The sequence below is a fragment of the Palaemon carinicauda genome, chromosome 5 (assembly GCF_036898095.1).
Source record: "Palaemon carinicauda isolate YSFRI2023 chromosome 5, ASM3689809v2, whole genome shotgun sequence".
NCBI lineage: Eukaryota > Metazoa > Arthropoda > Malacostraca > Decapoda > Palaemonidae > Palaemon > Palaemon carinicauda.
Genome location: NC_090729.1, coordinates 157,869,671 through 157,887,344, shown reverse-complemented (window position 1 = coordinate 157,887,344; position 17,674 = coordinate 157,869,671). Strand labels below are relative to the sequence as shown.

Below are 17,674 nucleotides of genomic sequence, written 5' to 3'. Positions count from 1 at the left end.
TGAGAATGTGCTTCTACAATTGACTCTCAGAAAAAAGAAATAGCGTTTTTTGAAAGGGGACGAGAGGGATTTTTAACAGAGCACCACAAATGATTCGACTGACTTCTAATCTTCTCTGTTCCGCGAAGGTAATATGTTAATGCCCGAATGGGACATAAGAGTCGTTCCTCTTCCTAGCCTATCAAGTCTGTCAGGTTTTTGAGAACAAAGTTACATGGCCATGGATTAGAAGGGTTTTCGTTTTTCGCGTGAAAATTGAGTTCCACAGAGCAAACTGCGTCGCCTTGAGAAAATCCCACTTTTTTGTCTATCGCGTGTAGCTCGCTAACTCGTCTAGCTGATGCCAATGCAACTAAAAATAACATCGTCTTGGTGAGATTCCTCATAGACGAAGAAAGTAACGGTTCAAAGGGAGGACCCGAAAGACGTTTAAGAACTATATCGAGATTCCATGCTATTGAGCTTTTTGACGATTTGGAAGTCTCGAATGATTTAATTAGATCGGAAAGATCACTCTTCGTGGATAGGTCTAGTCCTCTGTGTGTAAAGACTGAAGCCAGCATCGCTCTGTATTTCTTAATAGTTGAAGGCGCTAAGCGTTTAACGTCCCTTAAGAAAAGAAGGAAATCAGCTATTTCGTTCACAGATGTTTCAGAAGAAGAGACTTTAGTGTGTCTACACCATCTTCGAAACACTCCCCATTTAGACTGATATAGTCTGTTAGAAGAATCTCTTCTGCAGTTCGCGATAGCTTCTGCAGCTCGTCTCGAAAAACCTTTCGTTCGGACGAGACTCCTGACAATGTATCCTGTCAGTGCCAAAGCGGATAGTCCTTGGGGGAATCTTTCGAAGTGTTTTGTCTGAGTAGACATTTCTTTAATGGAAGAAATCTGGGGAAGTCTACGAGCTAGTCGAGGAGATCTGGGAACCATTCTTTCCTTGGCCAGAATGGAGCGACTAGTGTCAGAGAAACATTTTTGTGGAATGACACTTTGTTCAGCACCTGTCTTATTATGCCGAACGGGGGAAAAGCGTACGCTTCCAGGCCCGACCAGTCTAGTAACATTGCATCGGCTGACCATGCAAGAGGGTCCAGGACTGGAGAGCAAAACAGCGGAAGGCGGTTGCTCCTCGAGGTTGCAAAGAGATCTATTATCGGCTTTCCTCAAAGTTTCCATAGGTCTAGGCAGACCTTCGCATTGAGTCCATTCTAACGGCCGTACTCGATGACGGCGACTTAGTCCGTCTGCCAACACGTTCATTTTCCTTTGAACAAATCGAGGGATCAGCGTAATCTTAAATTTTTCTGCCCACAGCAGCAGATCTTTTGCAAGGTTGTTGAGAGTGAAGGAGCGCATTCCTCCTTGTTTCCTGATGTAGGAAAATGTTGTTGAGTTGTCTCCGTGAACTGCTACCACCTGTCCCATCACGAGATGTGAGAATGCCTGAAGTCCCAGGAACACTGCTAATAGCTCCCTCATGTTGATATGAAGAGAGCGCTGTGTTACCGACCATTCCCCCTACGTTTCATTCTTCCCCAACAGGGCTCCCCAACCTGCGTCTGAAAAGAACTGAAGGGTTGGGTGGAGTGGACGAAGTGAAAGACCCACAACCAGTCTTGGTTTTGAAAGCCACCACGCTAAGTCCTTAATTTCGTCTGAAATTGAGAATATTGTCGAGTCCGGTTGAGTCTTTCTGCACCATGAAGCTTTCAGGAAGAATTGCAGGCGCCTCATGTGCAGCCTTCCGAGTTTGACAAACTGTTCCACCGAAGCCAGTGTTTCTAACAGACTGGCCCAATGGTTGGCGGAACAGGACTTGCGGTCCAGGAAGTTCTGTACTACTTCCAGACACGACTGGACTCTCTTTGGTGAAAGAAAAGCCCGAAAAACTCGAGAGTTCAGAGTCATCCCAAAATAGAGAATGTTTCGAGTCGGAATTAGCCGAGATTTCTCCTCGTTTATAAGAAGACCTAACGAGTGAGTTAATGGAAGAGTCCTCTTGAGATCCTTCATGCACTGACTTTCCGAAGAGGAGCAGAGAAGCCATTCGTCTAGGTAGAGTGACACTCTGATGCCCAGGAGGTGTAACCACTTTCCCAGGAGGAGTCAACGCTCGTGTAAATATTTGCGGTGCTGTCGAGAGGCCAAAGCAAAGAGCTCGAAACTGGTAGGTCCTGCCCATGAACACAAACGGAAGGTATTTCCTGGAGTCCTGGTGAATTAGAATGTGGAAGTATGCGTCCTGCATATCCAGGGATACCATCTAGTCCCCTTGACGAAGGGATTTCCAGCACTGAACGAGTCGTTTCCATATTGAATTTGGTCTTCTGGACGAACAAATTCAGTGCTCTTACATCCAGTACGGGCCTCCAGCCCCCCGATGACTTGGGGACTACGAACAGATGGTTGTAAAGCCCCGGGGATGGTTGTCGCTTATCTCCTCTATGACAGCCTTCTGCACGAGAATCTCTATTTCTCAGGTTAAGGCTACAAACTTCTCCGAGCCTGGAGAGTAGGCAGGTAATGTGATGGGAACATTGGATAGAGGCAGAGTGTCTTTGAAAGGAATGGAGTAACCAAATCGGAGAACTTGGGTCACCCAGGGCTCTGCCCCTCTGCGACTCCATTCCTCCCAAAAAAGGCTCAATCTGCCCCCTACTGGAGCATGAAAGATTGAGAGAATCACTTGGATGATTTCGTGTCGGGTTTGGTCGAGGACTTGGTAGGGTGTCGTAAATTCGATCAAGGCCTGACGAACGGTCTAGACCTACCCCCTCGAAATGGTTTCTTCTGCAAGGGTGATTCCGAGGTGGTAGTCGTCACAGTCGAGAGTTTAACTCGCTTAGAAAACTGGGCAAGCAAGTCATTAGTAGACTTCTTTTCCAGTGCGGAAAGAATCTTTGCCACTATTTCTTCGGGAAACAGGTGATCCTTGTCGAGAGGAGGAGAAAAATGGGCAGACTTCTGAGGCGAAGCGACTCCTTTCGAAACAAAAGAACACCAGAGCAGTCTTTACTTGAGAGTCCCGAATGCAAGGAGAGAGGTCAGCTCATCGCAACCATCCCGAACTGATTTGTCGGCACATAACAAAACCCCAAGCCAGTCCGATGCCAGGTCTTCCTGAAGAGTAGGGCAATCCTCTATTTTCGTAGCGTGGGCTTCGATCGTCCAGTCCAAGAAACTCATAATTTCTAAAATTTTCAAAATATTCATTACTAAATGGTCCAACTCGGGCGATGTAAAGAATATTTTAGCTGCTGCAAACGTGGACCTCTATTTTCATTCACCAACCAGAGAAGTTCTCCTGGGAGGAGGCAGACACTCCCATAGAGAGGGCTTCTCCGGTTACGTAGAACCTATACCTCTTCTTAATAAGCTTCAAGGGAGAATAGGCGAAAGTTGCTTTCCCGAGTTTTCTTTTGACCTTCAACCAATCTTCTATATCACGAAGCGAATTTTTAGCAGCCTTGGAAAGAACGAGCTTTGGGAGAAGAGGATCAAAACTCTTCCTTCTCATCAGGAAGATGGAAGCAGGCGACCTGGGAGCGGCTGCTACGAAGTAATCCGGGTACATGTCGAGAAGGTAGCATAAAAGTTTCGAATAACACGAGAGAGGGATAGAGTCCGCTTTTAAGTCCTCCTCGTCATCCGAAGAGATAGGCGACAGAGACGGTTCTTGATTCGACTCATTGTTCTTCGTACATTGTTTGTTTTCTTTCATCCAGTTCATTAGCTCTCGCAACTGTTGACGTAACGGAACTAGATTCTCGTCTTCTTGAGTTGAAGTCGAAGCAACTGGGGTCGTGGATTTTGACACGATCACCACTGGAGGTCTCGCGCCAGTCGAATTATCTGTCGCATACGAAGTCAAAGGAAAAGTTTCGACAGCTTGATGAGTCGAAGATCTCGACGAACTCTGAATCGGTCGCTCCACAACCGAGTCGAAAGCAGCTGTCGCTGTCGTAAGAATACGAGGTGAAGTCCATGTAGCTACGCTACACGACGGGCGAGAGATATCTACTTCTCTGTTCCTCTTAACCAGGGGCGGAGGGAACACCTCTTCAGTCGAACGTCTCTTCAACGGACGTGAGACTGAAGAATCACACCACTTACGATGTCTAATGGCAATGAATCACTCGACTCTTTCGATAACTGATTACCGAACAACACACCTTTCCACTGGTATTAAGTCGAATCCTGCTGTCGTACCACAGGATCGACGGAGGAAGCGACTGTCTGTGGGCAAACCTTGACAGTCTCCCTTGAACCTCCGGTATGTCTTCTCCCCAAGGCTGGGGAGCGGGACAGGGACCTTTGTCTAGGAGAACTATCGGGACAGACAGCCACCCCTTCAGATTGCACTGCACTGACACTTTTCACTTTACTAGAAGTCTTTTCTATGAAAGACTTTACAGATAAACCTAACTGCATCACCATATTAGCTAATACATCAAATTTAGACTCGAGGCTGGCAATGGTGTCAGGAGAAACTCCACGGGAAGTTGACAAAGGAGTTACAGGAGCAGGAGTAGGAGGACTCAAGATCGGAGACATAATAAGAGAAGAAGGAGAAGGAATAGGAGCAGGTGCTTCGATAAAAGAAGCATAAGCAGCTAAACTAGTCTTACTTTCAGCTCTGAGAGCCACCTTCCTCTTCCTATCCTAAATTATCTTCCCCGAGTGAGAAACAAAAACTTTCCACTGTTCACTCCAAGCCTTGCATTCATCACAAGTAGATTCTCTAGAGCACTCACAACCCCTACACTTAATGCACTTTGTGTGGGTGCACTTTGTGTGGTTGTAATGAATTAATTTAACTAGCCTAGTTTTGCACCCTCCGGCTCAAAACCTAACTACTGAAGGACTAGTGCGACATGATGGTAAGACCACAAAATTGCAGAAAAGAAATTCAGCTTCAATCCTACAAACACGGAGTTGAATACTTCACCGATATTGGAGAGGTAATACTTCCCACCAAATGAAGAAAAAACTCTGCACCGACCACCGATGTTCACCAGAAGCCGGCAGAGAACGAATTGATGTTACCTGGTCAGTTGTACCAGTAGCTCCCTCGAGTGGAGCGAGATGACGTCACCTACATCAGCGATGGCAGCGCCACTGTGGAAGTTTAAATCTATTGTCTGCCATTCGTAGGGAACCTACAGCTGTATAATTGTTCGGTAAGACACTGCAATAAAATTATCTTTACATACAAGTATATACAGTGGAACCTCTAAATACGATCTTAATTCGTTCCAGAAACTGCTTCGATTGTTAAAACAATCGTATGTTGGAGCAAATATTCCTATGAGAATACACTGTAATTTGTATAATTCGTTCCACAGCCCAAAAACCTATAATAACTCCTTAATAAATTACTAATACAATTACACATAACAATAACATAATTGCATAATGTGAAAGAAAGATGTAAAAAAGGTAATTATAAAGAAATGATAAATAAAAAAATGTTTTTATTGTCACTTTACCTTAGAGACAGGCCAACGCAGGTGTAGGAATTGCTACGCAGGAGGAGACCAGGAGGAGACGGACGATCGGCGAGAGGGTAGAGATGGTGACTTTAAAAAAGTCCTCTCTCAATTTCTGTTTCTCTCTTAACAAAGCATTAACATGTTCTTTAAATAAATTCTCTCTCTCTCTCTCTCTCTCTCTCTCTCTCTCTCTCTCTCTCTCTCTCTCTCTCTCTCTCTCTCTCTCTCATTCTTCTTTATTGTTAGTGTTAGAGACATCTATTAATTTGAGAGAGAGAGAGAGAGAGAGAGAGAGAGAGAGAGAGAGAGATTAAACAAAAATGTGTTGTGTACATATGATTTTTTACAGCATCAATGAGTTGAAAGACAATTAAATGTAACTAAAAGAGCAATATCAGCGAATCTGAATTCCTTTATTAACTAAAACACACACACACAGGTGTAGGAATTCCTACACAGGTGGAGACACGATCAGCGAGGAGGTAGAGATGGTGGCTGCGATAGCGTACCATAACTTACACTACGGAAACTTTAATCTAACTTAGCTTATTTATTTTATTTTCATTTTTATATTTCATATTTTTCACACTTTTTTTCTTTTTGATTTTTAATTTTCAAAAGTGATGAGTTACGGTACGTTATTGCAGTCACCATCTCTACCTCCTCGCCGACCGTCTGTCTCCTACTGCGTTGGAATTCCTACACCTGTGTATGTGTGTTTGTGCATACACACGAGTGTGTTTGTATCAATATTTGTTTTAGTTAATAAAGGAATTCAGATTCGCTAATAATACTTTCTTAGTTACATTTAATTATCTTTTAACTCATTGATGCTGTTAAAAATTATATGTACTGTAAACACATTTTTGTTTATTCTCTCTCTCTCTCTCTCTCTCTCTCTCTCTCTCTCTTCGCTGTTAGAGTATTAGAGACGTCTCTAATACTCTAACAGCGAAGAGAGAGAGAGAGAGAGAGAGAGAGAGAGAGAGAAGATATTTTATTTAAAGAGCATGTTAATGCTATGTTTAGAGAGAAACAGAAATAGAGAAAGGACTTTTTTAAAAGAGGTTGTTAATGCTATCTTGGTTTTCTTTGCTTCACTTTTCTCTTTCTTTCTGTTCATCACGCTGGCCCTTCTCACAAATGATCGTTTCCAACAATCTTTTTGTCCTTTATCCCTATCAACTTAAGGCGTTCAATCTCTTCCAGGGTATTGCTACGATGTCTTGAAATAATGGTGATCCCCTTCAATGGTTTGACTGCTTTAATGGCTGCCTTCTGCTTGATGATCGTCGAGATCGTAGACCTATTCCGGCCATATTGTTTAGCCATATCACTTACATGCACACTGCTCTCCTGTTTTTCTATAATTTCTTGCTTCAATTCTAATGAAAGAATTGCCTTCTTCCTTTTCTCACCACTACCTTTACTGATACTTAGCTTCTTAGGCACCATGATTATAGGAAAAATCAAAAAGGAAATGTGAGAAAAGGAAGATAATAAGCACTGTTAATAACAGACCGAACAGAGGACAACCACACGATACAAACAAGAACAGAGAACAGAGCACTCAACGCTCAATGGCGTCCCTCCCACGTGCTGCCATCTACCGGTGTAAACAAGATCTACATCGGATGTTGGAGCATGACTTCGGGTGTCGAGACAAAAATTTTATGGAATTTTACTTCGGATGTTGGAACAATCGTATGTAGAGGTTCGACTGTAATTGTAATAAGTATATATGATACTAAATCAATCATTCCAAACTGCTATGTGAAATTATCTTTCTCGTTAACTAGCAGTAAATTAGTTGTTTGGCAACTATTTTTTCTACAGCAGCTGCTGCTTACCTACTAGCTAATGTGAATTTTAAGTTTATTAAATAAAGTTTTTTTTTTCCTTTGTTTAAACCTGTTTGCATCATTGTTTTGTGTATATCATAGTAAGATACCCGTAACCTGCTAATTTTGAAGTCTCGGAAAACCACCACTACCCCCATCTCTAGCAAATAAGGTAAACATTCCTAGTTGTTCAAAACACATTTTTTTTTTGGTAAGGGGAAGTATTTTAACAGAAAAAATTCATTCTTATTTTCATTTTACTTGAACGCACCACTACAGTGTATGATTATACTGAGCATATTATATGCTGAAGTCAATCCTTCCTAACTAATATGTAAGGAAAATTATTTACCTGTATAAATATGGAAAATTATAGGATTTGGTCGATTAGGCTAAGCCTACCAACAGGTTCACACAGAGCCCAATTATAGCACAGTCGAACCTCTCGATACGAAAGAATCTGTTTACGAAATTTTCGCTCTGGGAAACGAGATGCAAACGAGACTCATCACGAAAAATGTTTTGGACAACGAAAGGAGGTAGGGTGCGAGAGCCCGACCGTGTCCAAGACTGATTTTAAAATTAGCGCCACCATCCCATAAACTCGCTACCATCCTCCCGTGCTCCCATTGGTTATCTCCCTACTCGGATGCTAGTTACCACCATGAGATCATGCTCTCCTATTGCTCAGCATCTACGCATTAGCGTTCCTATGTCTTTTCGTTTCAGCAGCGGTATCGTACGCATTGACTTATTGTTTGTGATTTCGCTTTGTAGCAAGTGTACAATACTGTATCATGTCTGATATTACGTTACATCATTAGCCATGGGCCCCAAGAAAGTCGCTGATGTCAAGGGAAAGAAGAGGATGATGCTTTCCATGGAGATGAAGATGGAAATAATCAAGAAATACAAGGTTGGCATGCGGTTAAGAGTACTGGCCAAGGAATATGGCCGAAATCCGTCTATGATAGGAATGCTCCTGAAGCAGAAGGTAGCTATCAAAGGAGCAGCACCTTCTAAGGCTGTGACTGTTTTCTCCAGCAAGAGGAGCCACATCCACAATGAGATAGAGAGACTGGTGCTTTTCTGGATAAAGGACAAAGAAATGGCTGGAGACACTATAGCACCGAAGCCATAAGCTGCCAGAAAGCCAGCGCCATTTTCGATGATATCGTGCATGCTCAGACCGAAGCAGAGAGCAGAAGAAGAAGGAACATTGAAGCAGGAACCTCGAGAGTTCAAGGCTTCTTGTGGGTGGTTTGAAAAATTCAAGAGACGCTTGCTTCGCTTGGGAATTTATTCGGTGGTGCGTCATGGGGAGGCTGCAAGCTTGGACACAAAAGCGGCCGAAGCCTTTGTTAAGACGTTCGACGAGTTGACTGTCCGGAAGGTTGCAGTCCCCAGCAAGTCTTCAATTGCGACGAGACTGGGCTTTTTGGGGAAAAAAATGCCTTGTCGAACTTACATCACGGCAGAAGAAAAGAGGCTACCTGGGCATGAGCTTATGAAGAACAGGCTTACCCTTGCACTCTGTGCAAATGCCAGCGGGGATTGCAAGGTGAAACCCTTGTTGCTGTATCACTCCGATACTCCTCGAGCCTTCATGACCCACAAAGTCACTAAGGAAAATCTAAACTTGTTGTGGAGGGCTAATGGAAAAGTCATGGCAACAAGACTTTTGTTTATTGAGTAGACAAATATTTGTTTTGGCCCGATTGTAAGAAAGTATTGGGAAGAGAAGTGCCTCCTTATGAAATGCCAGCTGGTGCCGGACAATGCCCCTGCTCACCCTCCTGCCCTCGACGAAGATATTGTAGCAGAGTATTCCTTCATCAAGGGTTTCTCATCTTCCACCGAACACCACCCCTCTTCTCCAGCCCATGGACCAGAGAGTGATTTCAAATTTTAAGAAGCTTTATAAGAAATATCTCTTAAGAGATGTTTTGAAATCATTGAGAGCACAAACCTCACCCTCCATCAGTTTTGGAAGGAGCATTTTGATATATGCCTCTAAATCATCAATCAAGCTTGGCCAGAGATTTTGAGACGCACCTTGAACTCCGCTTGGAAGAAGCTGTGGCCTTATGCCGTCTCCGCACGAGATTTCAAGGGCTTCCACGGAGACCAAGCTGAAGCCGATTCTAAAAATGTGGACAATCCAGAACCGGTTGCTCAATCTGAAGTTGCCGAGATCATTACGCTCGGGAAGTCCATGCGTCTGGAAGTAGTTAAGCTTATCGAGGAGCACAAAGAGGAACTTATGACGGATGACCTGAATGAGTTGGAGGTCATGCGAGTGAAGGTCGTTCAGGAAGAGTAGACCAAGAACAAACTAGACCCTTGGAAAATCCTCCAAAACAAATTGATTGGCTGGAAACTTGGAAAATACAGATAGAATTAAAACTATAACACTAGTAAATCTGGGAAACTAGCAAAGCCACAGAGAAAGAGAAAAAGGGTAAGAAATTTCCTCAGTGTGGCTCAATTCAATGCTTAGTTAGAAACAAAATGGAAAACATCTGGGTGATGATAGCTGATTAGGAACTACAGCAGATATCATAGGCATTACCGAGACCTGGATTCAAGAAAAAACTAAAGAATTTATCGGAGAATGTGAAATCCCAGGTTTCAAGCTTTTCAAGAAGGAGTGCCTTATCCAAAAAGGGAGGGGTAATGCTCTATGTTAAAAATCACTTAAACCCCATAGAAATTAAATTAGAAACCAAATGTGAAGTGACAGGTGTAAATATTAACACCATAGGGAAAAACATGTCCATGCTAGTAATATAAAGACATCCACATAAAACACAAGAGTAAGACGAAGAGCTGTATTGACAACTTGGATAAGAAGTTGACAATAATCTAGCTGTCCGAATGGCAGACTTCAATGCAGCAGTAAACTGGGACACGGAAGTCTACATCAAACACAGAGGGACATAGGCTACTAGAATTTGTTGACAATGAATTCCTCCATCAATGGGTCGATAAACCAACCAGGAGAAACAACATACTAGATATTGTGCTAATAACAGAAGAAAATTTAGTATCCAGTGTTTCAGTAGGAAAAAATATTGGCAAAAGTGACCACAAAATAGTTGGGTTTTAGGTAAATATTCCTCATCTAAAAGAAATTAAAATTATAAAACAGCTAGACTACAGATGTAGTAACTGGATAAAACTGAAGGAATACACCAAAAATTTAGAATATGATGAAACAGGGAACATCAATACACAATGGGACTCATTTGAAGAAATGTATAAAGAAAAAAGGGCTGAATATATACTACATAGAATAATTTTACCAAATGGAATAGCCAATGCAATAAGAAGTAGACAGGAAACAAAGCAATGGGTCCACAGCCTTCAATTCGTGAAATATCCGAGCACAAGAAATTAAGCTGAAAAGAAAACTAGTTAGAATGGCCAAGAACAATGAAGAGTGGCTTCATCTAGTAAAGAACACCCAAAAGAATTTCTTGCATATATAAACAGTAGAAAATCAATAAAAAACAACACCCGCCCATTAAGAAACTTAGAGGGTAATGTGATAAAAAAATTATTTGGGAAAAGCTGAGCTGATGAATGCATATTTCACAATTGTTCTCACTAAGGTAGAATCAACGACCATCCCCGAACCAGCTATCAAATATGAAGGGCAAAATCATTAAATAGAATCACCTTTACAATGGATGATGTCAAAGAGGAAATAAAGGGACCCTGTAAATCCAAGACACCAGGTCCAGATACTATTCATCCAAGAGAGATAATAGAACTAGATGAGAAGATAACACCACACTTTTACAAAATGTTCCAAAAGACAGCCAACAAAAGAAAGGTACCACAACGATGGAAACTAGGCAATGTTCCTCCAATCTACAAGAAGGGACCAAAAGAAGAGCCTTGCAACTATTGACTTGTGTATCTAACTTCAGTACCTTGCGAAATATTTTAATCAATTATAGTAGATTCAATAGTAGAACATATGGAGAAAAACGCTCTGCTGATAGACAGCCAACAGAGCTTTAGGCAAAAAAGATCATGTGTTACATCTTTTGGAATTTTTTCCAAATATTTAGCATTTATGACAAAAGCAGGGCAATAGACATCATATACCAAGATCTTCAAAAGGCTTTTGACAAACTTCCTCATAAAAAATTAATGTTCAAAATTAGATCGTTAGGCATTATTGACGATCCAGCTGAATGGATTGAAAATTGGCTAACAAACAGAAAAGAGAAAGTTGTGGGGAGCTATTACAAGCGGAGTACCTCAAGGGTCCGTCCTTTGCACATTGCTATTTTTTATCTACGTTACCGACATAGATTTAGGATTAACTAGTAGAATAGCCAAATTTGCCGACGATATTAAACTAGGCATAATTATTGCGAACCCAAAAGATGTAGAAGCCTTAAGAGAGGATCTTTGAAGCTAGGAGAATGACAGAAAATCACAAATGCCTTTCAACTGTGGGAAATGTGAAGTCATGCTTATAGGTTGTAGTAACCCACACTCAGATTACTCACTGCTGGGTAATAAAATAGAAAGAGTAGACCAGGAGGAAGACTAGTATAATTATCAGCAAGGATTTGAAGCTCACCAAACAGAGCATAAAGGCTAAAAAGAAAGCACAAAAACCAATAGGTTACATAAGAGATAATTCAAATAAAACAAAGCCACTGCACTACATCTGTATACATCACTAGTAAGACCCCATCTAGAATATGGAGTCCAATTCTGGGCTCCAAGTATTCAGAAGGATATAGATAGTTTGGAAGCAGTGCAAGCTAAGCTAAAACCAAACTAGTTCCAACACTAAGGCAATTTGGATATAAATGGAGGATGGAACGTTTGAACTTGTTTGATCTACAAACTTGATGATTAAGGGGACAGTTAATAGAGGCATTCAGAATTCTTAAAGGAATAACAAATGTAGATTATAACAATCTGTGCACGCTTAACACACATCAGTCAAGAGGTAACTGATACGAACGGGAATTGAAAAAATACAACACCACTCATTGAGGCAATGTCTTTATATACAAAATAGCATATACTGTACTTGGAATAGACTTCCAGCGGATGTAGTAAACGTGTTCAAGAAAAAGTTAGACAAGATCATAAGAACTCTCTAAATGCTTAAAGTAAGTTGCTCTACCAAAGAGCAAGTGGGCTCTCTGCGGATAGACTAAAAAGTCTTTGAGACATCCAAAATCCTTGTAACATACACACACACTCTCTCTCTCTCTCTCTCTCTCTCTCTCTCTCTCTCTCTCTCTCTCTCTCTCTCTCTCTCTCTCTCTCAACAGATTTAACAGAAGTCTTCGTTTCATTAGAAAGTGTCAGATAAATACTGTACACAATATAAACTTTTACTTTGCTTAAATCTATTTTGATTGTAGGCAGGGATTAAGATGTCATTCAATTTTGTCAGCTGATCTGTAGTTTTAGCTGACAACATCATGTATACGAACCAAAAGATGTCTGAAATATCTTGGTTTTCAATGTTATCTGAACTTCGTTTGATAATTTTTGTACTTTTCTATAGTCAATTCAAGATGTATTTTAACAAACAGAATATTGTTGATATGATTTTACTCCTTATTACATAATCCTTAAAAAAATAAAAACACTGTCCAACAAACTGTCGACCAGTTTCTTATGAAATGTATATCGAACAACAACAGACTAAACAACTGTTGATGCTGACGATCCACAGCCCTCTACATACGTGATGTAAACAAAAATTTTAGTAGGAAACTTGAAGCAAGAGGAATGCCTAGTAATAATAAATAAGCAATTGATACTATTAAAGATGGCTGGGGGATACAGGCAATATAAATGGTAATTGGTTATGTTTTAAGAATGCCATTATAGGAACCATAACAGATATTGTTTTCTGCAAAACCACTTATGAAAGAAGACATAAGCAAACAGCTTGGTGAACTGAAGATCTACAATTGGCAGTTAAAGAGAAAATTAAAAGATTTAGAAAATGGATGAAGGCATGCCACGCCGAAGACAGAGACAATTGTAACACGGCAAAGCTGGAAGTTGAAAGGGTAAAGCGAATTGCTAATTAAGAATCATTTGAGCAAATAGGAAATGATCTGGAAAATGATTTTGATGGCACAAAAGCAGCTCATATACCATATGACAAAAAATTATAGGAAAGAGTCACAACCCCATCGTATGCAATTAAAGATGAGAATGAAGAAAACTTACTTACAGAGCCAAGGGACATTGTGCTTAGGTGGAGGAATCATTTTGAAAATCTCTTGAACCCACCTGGGTAAGATCTTGAAGAATTTGAAATTAACTACCAATTGAATGACAGTGATGAGCCTGACTTAATGATAGATGAACTAAATAAAGCTCTGAAAAAGATGATAAATGGTAAAGCTCCATACCTGCTGAATTGCTAAAGAATTTGGGAGATGCAGGAACTTTTTGGTTCCTTGAATTTTGTGTTGGTTTCTGGAATGGTGGGAGAAATCTAGATGAAGGAAGACTTTGTATTATATGTCCTGTATACAAAAAAAGGACAAGACAAACTGGTCAAATTTTAGAGGCATATCCTTCATGCCGCATGCCTTAAAATTTATGAAAGAATGCTTGAAAGTAGACTTGAAGAATGCGTGAAACAAACTTTGTGAGTGGCAGTGCGGATTCAGTCCTAATTGAGGAACTAATGCCTTAATATTTGCCCTTAAAATGATAATTGAGAAGACTTGGGAGTGGGACAGAGAAATATAGCTTTCATTGACCTTGAGAAAGCTTTTGACCAATTATCAAGGATGAAATTATGGGATGTACTAGATGATGATTATTACAATATACCCCTAAATTAAAAAGAACAATACATGGTACATACCACAACACAAGATGCCGAGTGAAGACTCTGGGAGCTGGACATGATTGGTCCTCTTAAGTTTGGTGTAAGACGGGGAAGTGTGTTGCCCCGCTATTATTTATAATATACATAGATAAGTGCATGCATGTAATACATGATGAGAGAGCAATTACTCTAGCTTACGCAGATGATAAAGCTGTTATAGCTGATACCCTAGAAGACCTTCAGATATCATTGATAAAAAGGATTGATGTTCTAACAGCAAAAGGAATGAAAATCAATAAGGAAAAAATGGAAGTAATGGTAGTGTGAAGAACACCAGATGAAATTGCTCTCTCTCTCTGGAAGACCATACATTGAAACAATGCAGACAGTTTACATATCTTGGAGTAGTGTTTAGTGAAGAAAATGACTTGGAAATTGAAATAGACCACCAAATAACGAAATTCAACAATAACTTGAGAATGTTATACCCACTTTTGAAAGACCGTTATGTAGCGGTCTTTGGTTATAGTAAGAGTAAAAGAGTTAAAATGCTTATGTACACATCATTATTGTGGCTAATTTTAATGTATTGGCATGAATCATGGGCCCTTACAAGTAAAACCAAAAGCAAATTACAAGCCGCAGAAATGAGAGTTCTACGTTCGATTAAGGGAGTCGCAAGACTTGATAGATTGAGGAATAATGACATCGAAAATGAAGTGGGTATTGAGAGTATATTAGATTTGATAGAAAGAGGCCTGGTACGTTGGTATTGACATGTTAAAAGAATGAAAGATCAGATACTCAAAACAATTCTTATAATGGGCACCAGATGGTAGAAGGCCCGTAGGAAGACCAAGAATTAGATGAAGGGACAGCATTAAGATGACAATAGAGAAACGAGGATCATTTGTTCAAGAGATTGAAAAACAGCAAGTGTATATGGACCGCGTGGAATGGAGAAGATTCTGTAAACTGGGGTATGACAATTGACAAGCTTTTGGCTTACCTGTCGTCTGGTGAGAAGTGAGAGTACTACATTAAAAACTGAAATGTGTTTGAATAGATTATTAACCTTTGTCTTGCTCTCGCTCTTAGGTGGGAAATTGCACACACACACATACATATAGCAGGGTCCCAAATTATGTGAGAATTTGGTCGACAAATGGCCCCTTATAAATGGATAATTGGATAATCACATATTTCGAAACACACACACCAGAAATAATTCCATTAGGACCATAGCAAACAGAAACTTGCCTATTCAAATGTGTTTACCACCCATTTTCATTTCTTTCTATGTACTATGCTGTATTTTTTCTAATATTAAATTTATTTTATAAATAGATAAAACATTTAAAATGTTTTAAAGTTACTAATTTTAATTAGACAGCTGGTGAATAGCAAAACCGTCACTGTATAGACTAGCTTTTGTTGTATCATTGAAAATCCAAAATTAATGAAATAAAGGGGATTATATAATGCCTTTCCTATGCACCCCAAAAAGCACACCATCAAAATCAGAATCCGTTGTTTTGTTAACATTCATCTCTGATCATAGGGAAGAAACGAAGGCCTTCACACATCTGCGTTTAGGTTAGTTTTTGTGGCAGCAGCTATCTTACCAAGTATTGATTACATGAAGATTTTTTTATTACTAATGTTGTTTTACTTAATTTTTCTTAGAACTTCGAAATAATTGAATGCAATTTACATTATGTTTTTTCTAAACACGCCGCCTAAAATGGAAACCTTCCGTTTGCTTACTGTACGTTCTATCGTCGATCATATGAACAAACAAATGCATTAAAACAAATGATCAAGGTGATAACCAATGATATAGAGCTTTTAGTAAATGTTATGTTATTATAAATGTATAACTTACCTTTTCCATATAAATTCCTGCATACGTAGCAAAACACGAAAACCATTTTGTTTGCTTTTATGCCACAATAACAAACTGCCACTAACAACAGTATGATAATATACGATAATGCTAAACTTAGGAAGGATAGTTGTCCATTCCATTTCCAAAATACTTTTCCTAACTTCAGTTATAAGTCGGTTTGATTTCGTATCAACTTGTACCACCCTCAGGTATGGAACCATATACAAAAAAAAAAAAAAGAGAGAATAAAGTATTAGACTGGTTTTGGGAGTCATCGAACAATTGGGTTACCACCATAACGTTCCATGTGACAGAGATTGTGCGAGATTGGAGAAAGTGAGGATAATTTGAATCACGATTAATTTTTAATACCAATGCATATACCTAACCCTCTGATGTAGCGTTTTATTACCATTGTGCATACTTAAAAAGCTGACAAAATACATTTATCGTGCCCTAAACGACTCCTATAGCGCACCCTGGTTGATCTATAAATATCTGATCACAGCCAAAAGTAAAACAAAAAGAAGTCAGCAACACTCGATTGTTAAAATACTCGTAATTTAAAACTAAAAGTACATAAATATTTTCTTAAAGCACAATTAACTTTCTAAATAGTAACAATTTTTCTAGAGTGCAATGATCTCATAAAAAATAGCAGTTTGTTGATGAAATCGGAGGCCTTGTTTTAAGTTACCATTAAAATAGTTATTCAGCAATGTACTGTAAAAATGCCAGATTGTAAGGATCTACATTTACAAATATGTGCATATATGTATCCATAAATTGTTTACTCTTTTTCTGTACTACTTTAGATTATAAAATTTGTTTGTATGCTTGAAGTAGAATCTTTTTACCCATTTATTAATAAAAAATAAAAACATTTGTGAATAAAACACAGAACTGGCCTTATATGAAGTTTAGCTTAGTTTGACTTAGGTAATTTTTTGCCTTATGTCGGTTCTCCTGGCACAAATTACTGACTTAGGGCGAGGTGTACCTATGGAAATATTTTCATTATCTTTAAAATAACTTTTTAAATGAGGGCTGAGTCATGCCTTGCAGGGACTACTATTATTCAATTTTGTTTTCAAAACTCAAAAGAAAGTAATAGATATTGTTGAACATGTATACTAAATTTGATTTGCAAGAAAGACCAATTTCCCATGGCTTTTTGTGCAGCTACCTGCAAATAATATACCATCCAAGTGATCATTTCATACGTCTCAATTATTCATTACCATTTAACAGGTGGATCTCAAACCAAAATGTTGGTTGATTATGTACTTCCACAAAGATGAGCAACGTGCCAATAAGTTTGCTGACATGTTAAGGCAAGTCACTCGTTGCATGGGTATTCAAGTGGGAGAGCCTAGTCTAGTTCGTTTGCAGAATGATAGAATAGACACTTACGTCAATAGCCTAAAGCAGTTTTACCATGATAAGGTTTGTGTTTTAAGTTTATATTTATGAAAGTTACATGTTAATAGTGATGATAAACTTTAAATCTGTTAATGATAGATGTGAGTAGTAGAATATAAAGGGAAATCTTCCACAATGTTTTTTTATGCCTGGAATTGTAGTAAATACCATTATGATAATTTTATTATATT

The 17,674-nt window shown here is 39.4% G+C and overlaps 1 protein-coding gene across 1 annotated transcript in view; it reads left to right on the top strand.

The window, feature by feature from the left end:
- AGO3 (Argonaute 3) overlaps window positions 1-17,674 on the top strand; it is a 431,904-nt gene that overhangs the window by 318,805 nt on the left and 95,425 nt on the right. Inside the window, exon 14 of the mRNA XM_068374249.1 lies at window positions 17,313-17,507. Coding sequence (XP_068230350.1) covers window positions 17,313-17,507 — 195 coding nt within the window. The remainder of the gene's footprint in view (window positions 1-17,312; window positions 17,508-17,674) is intronic.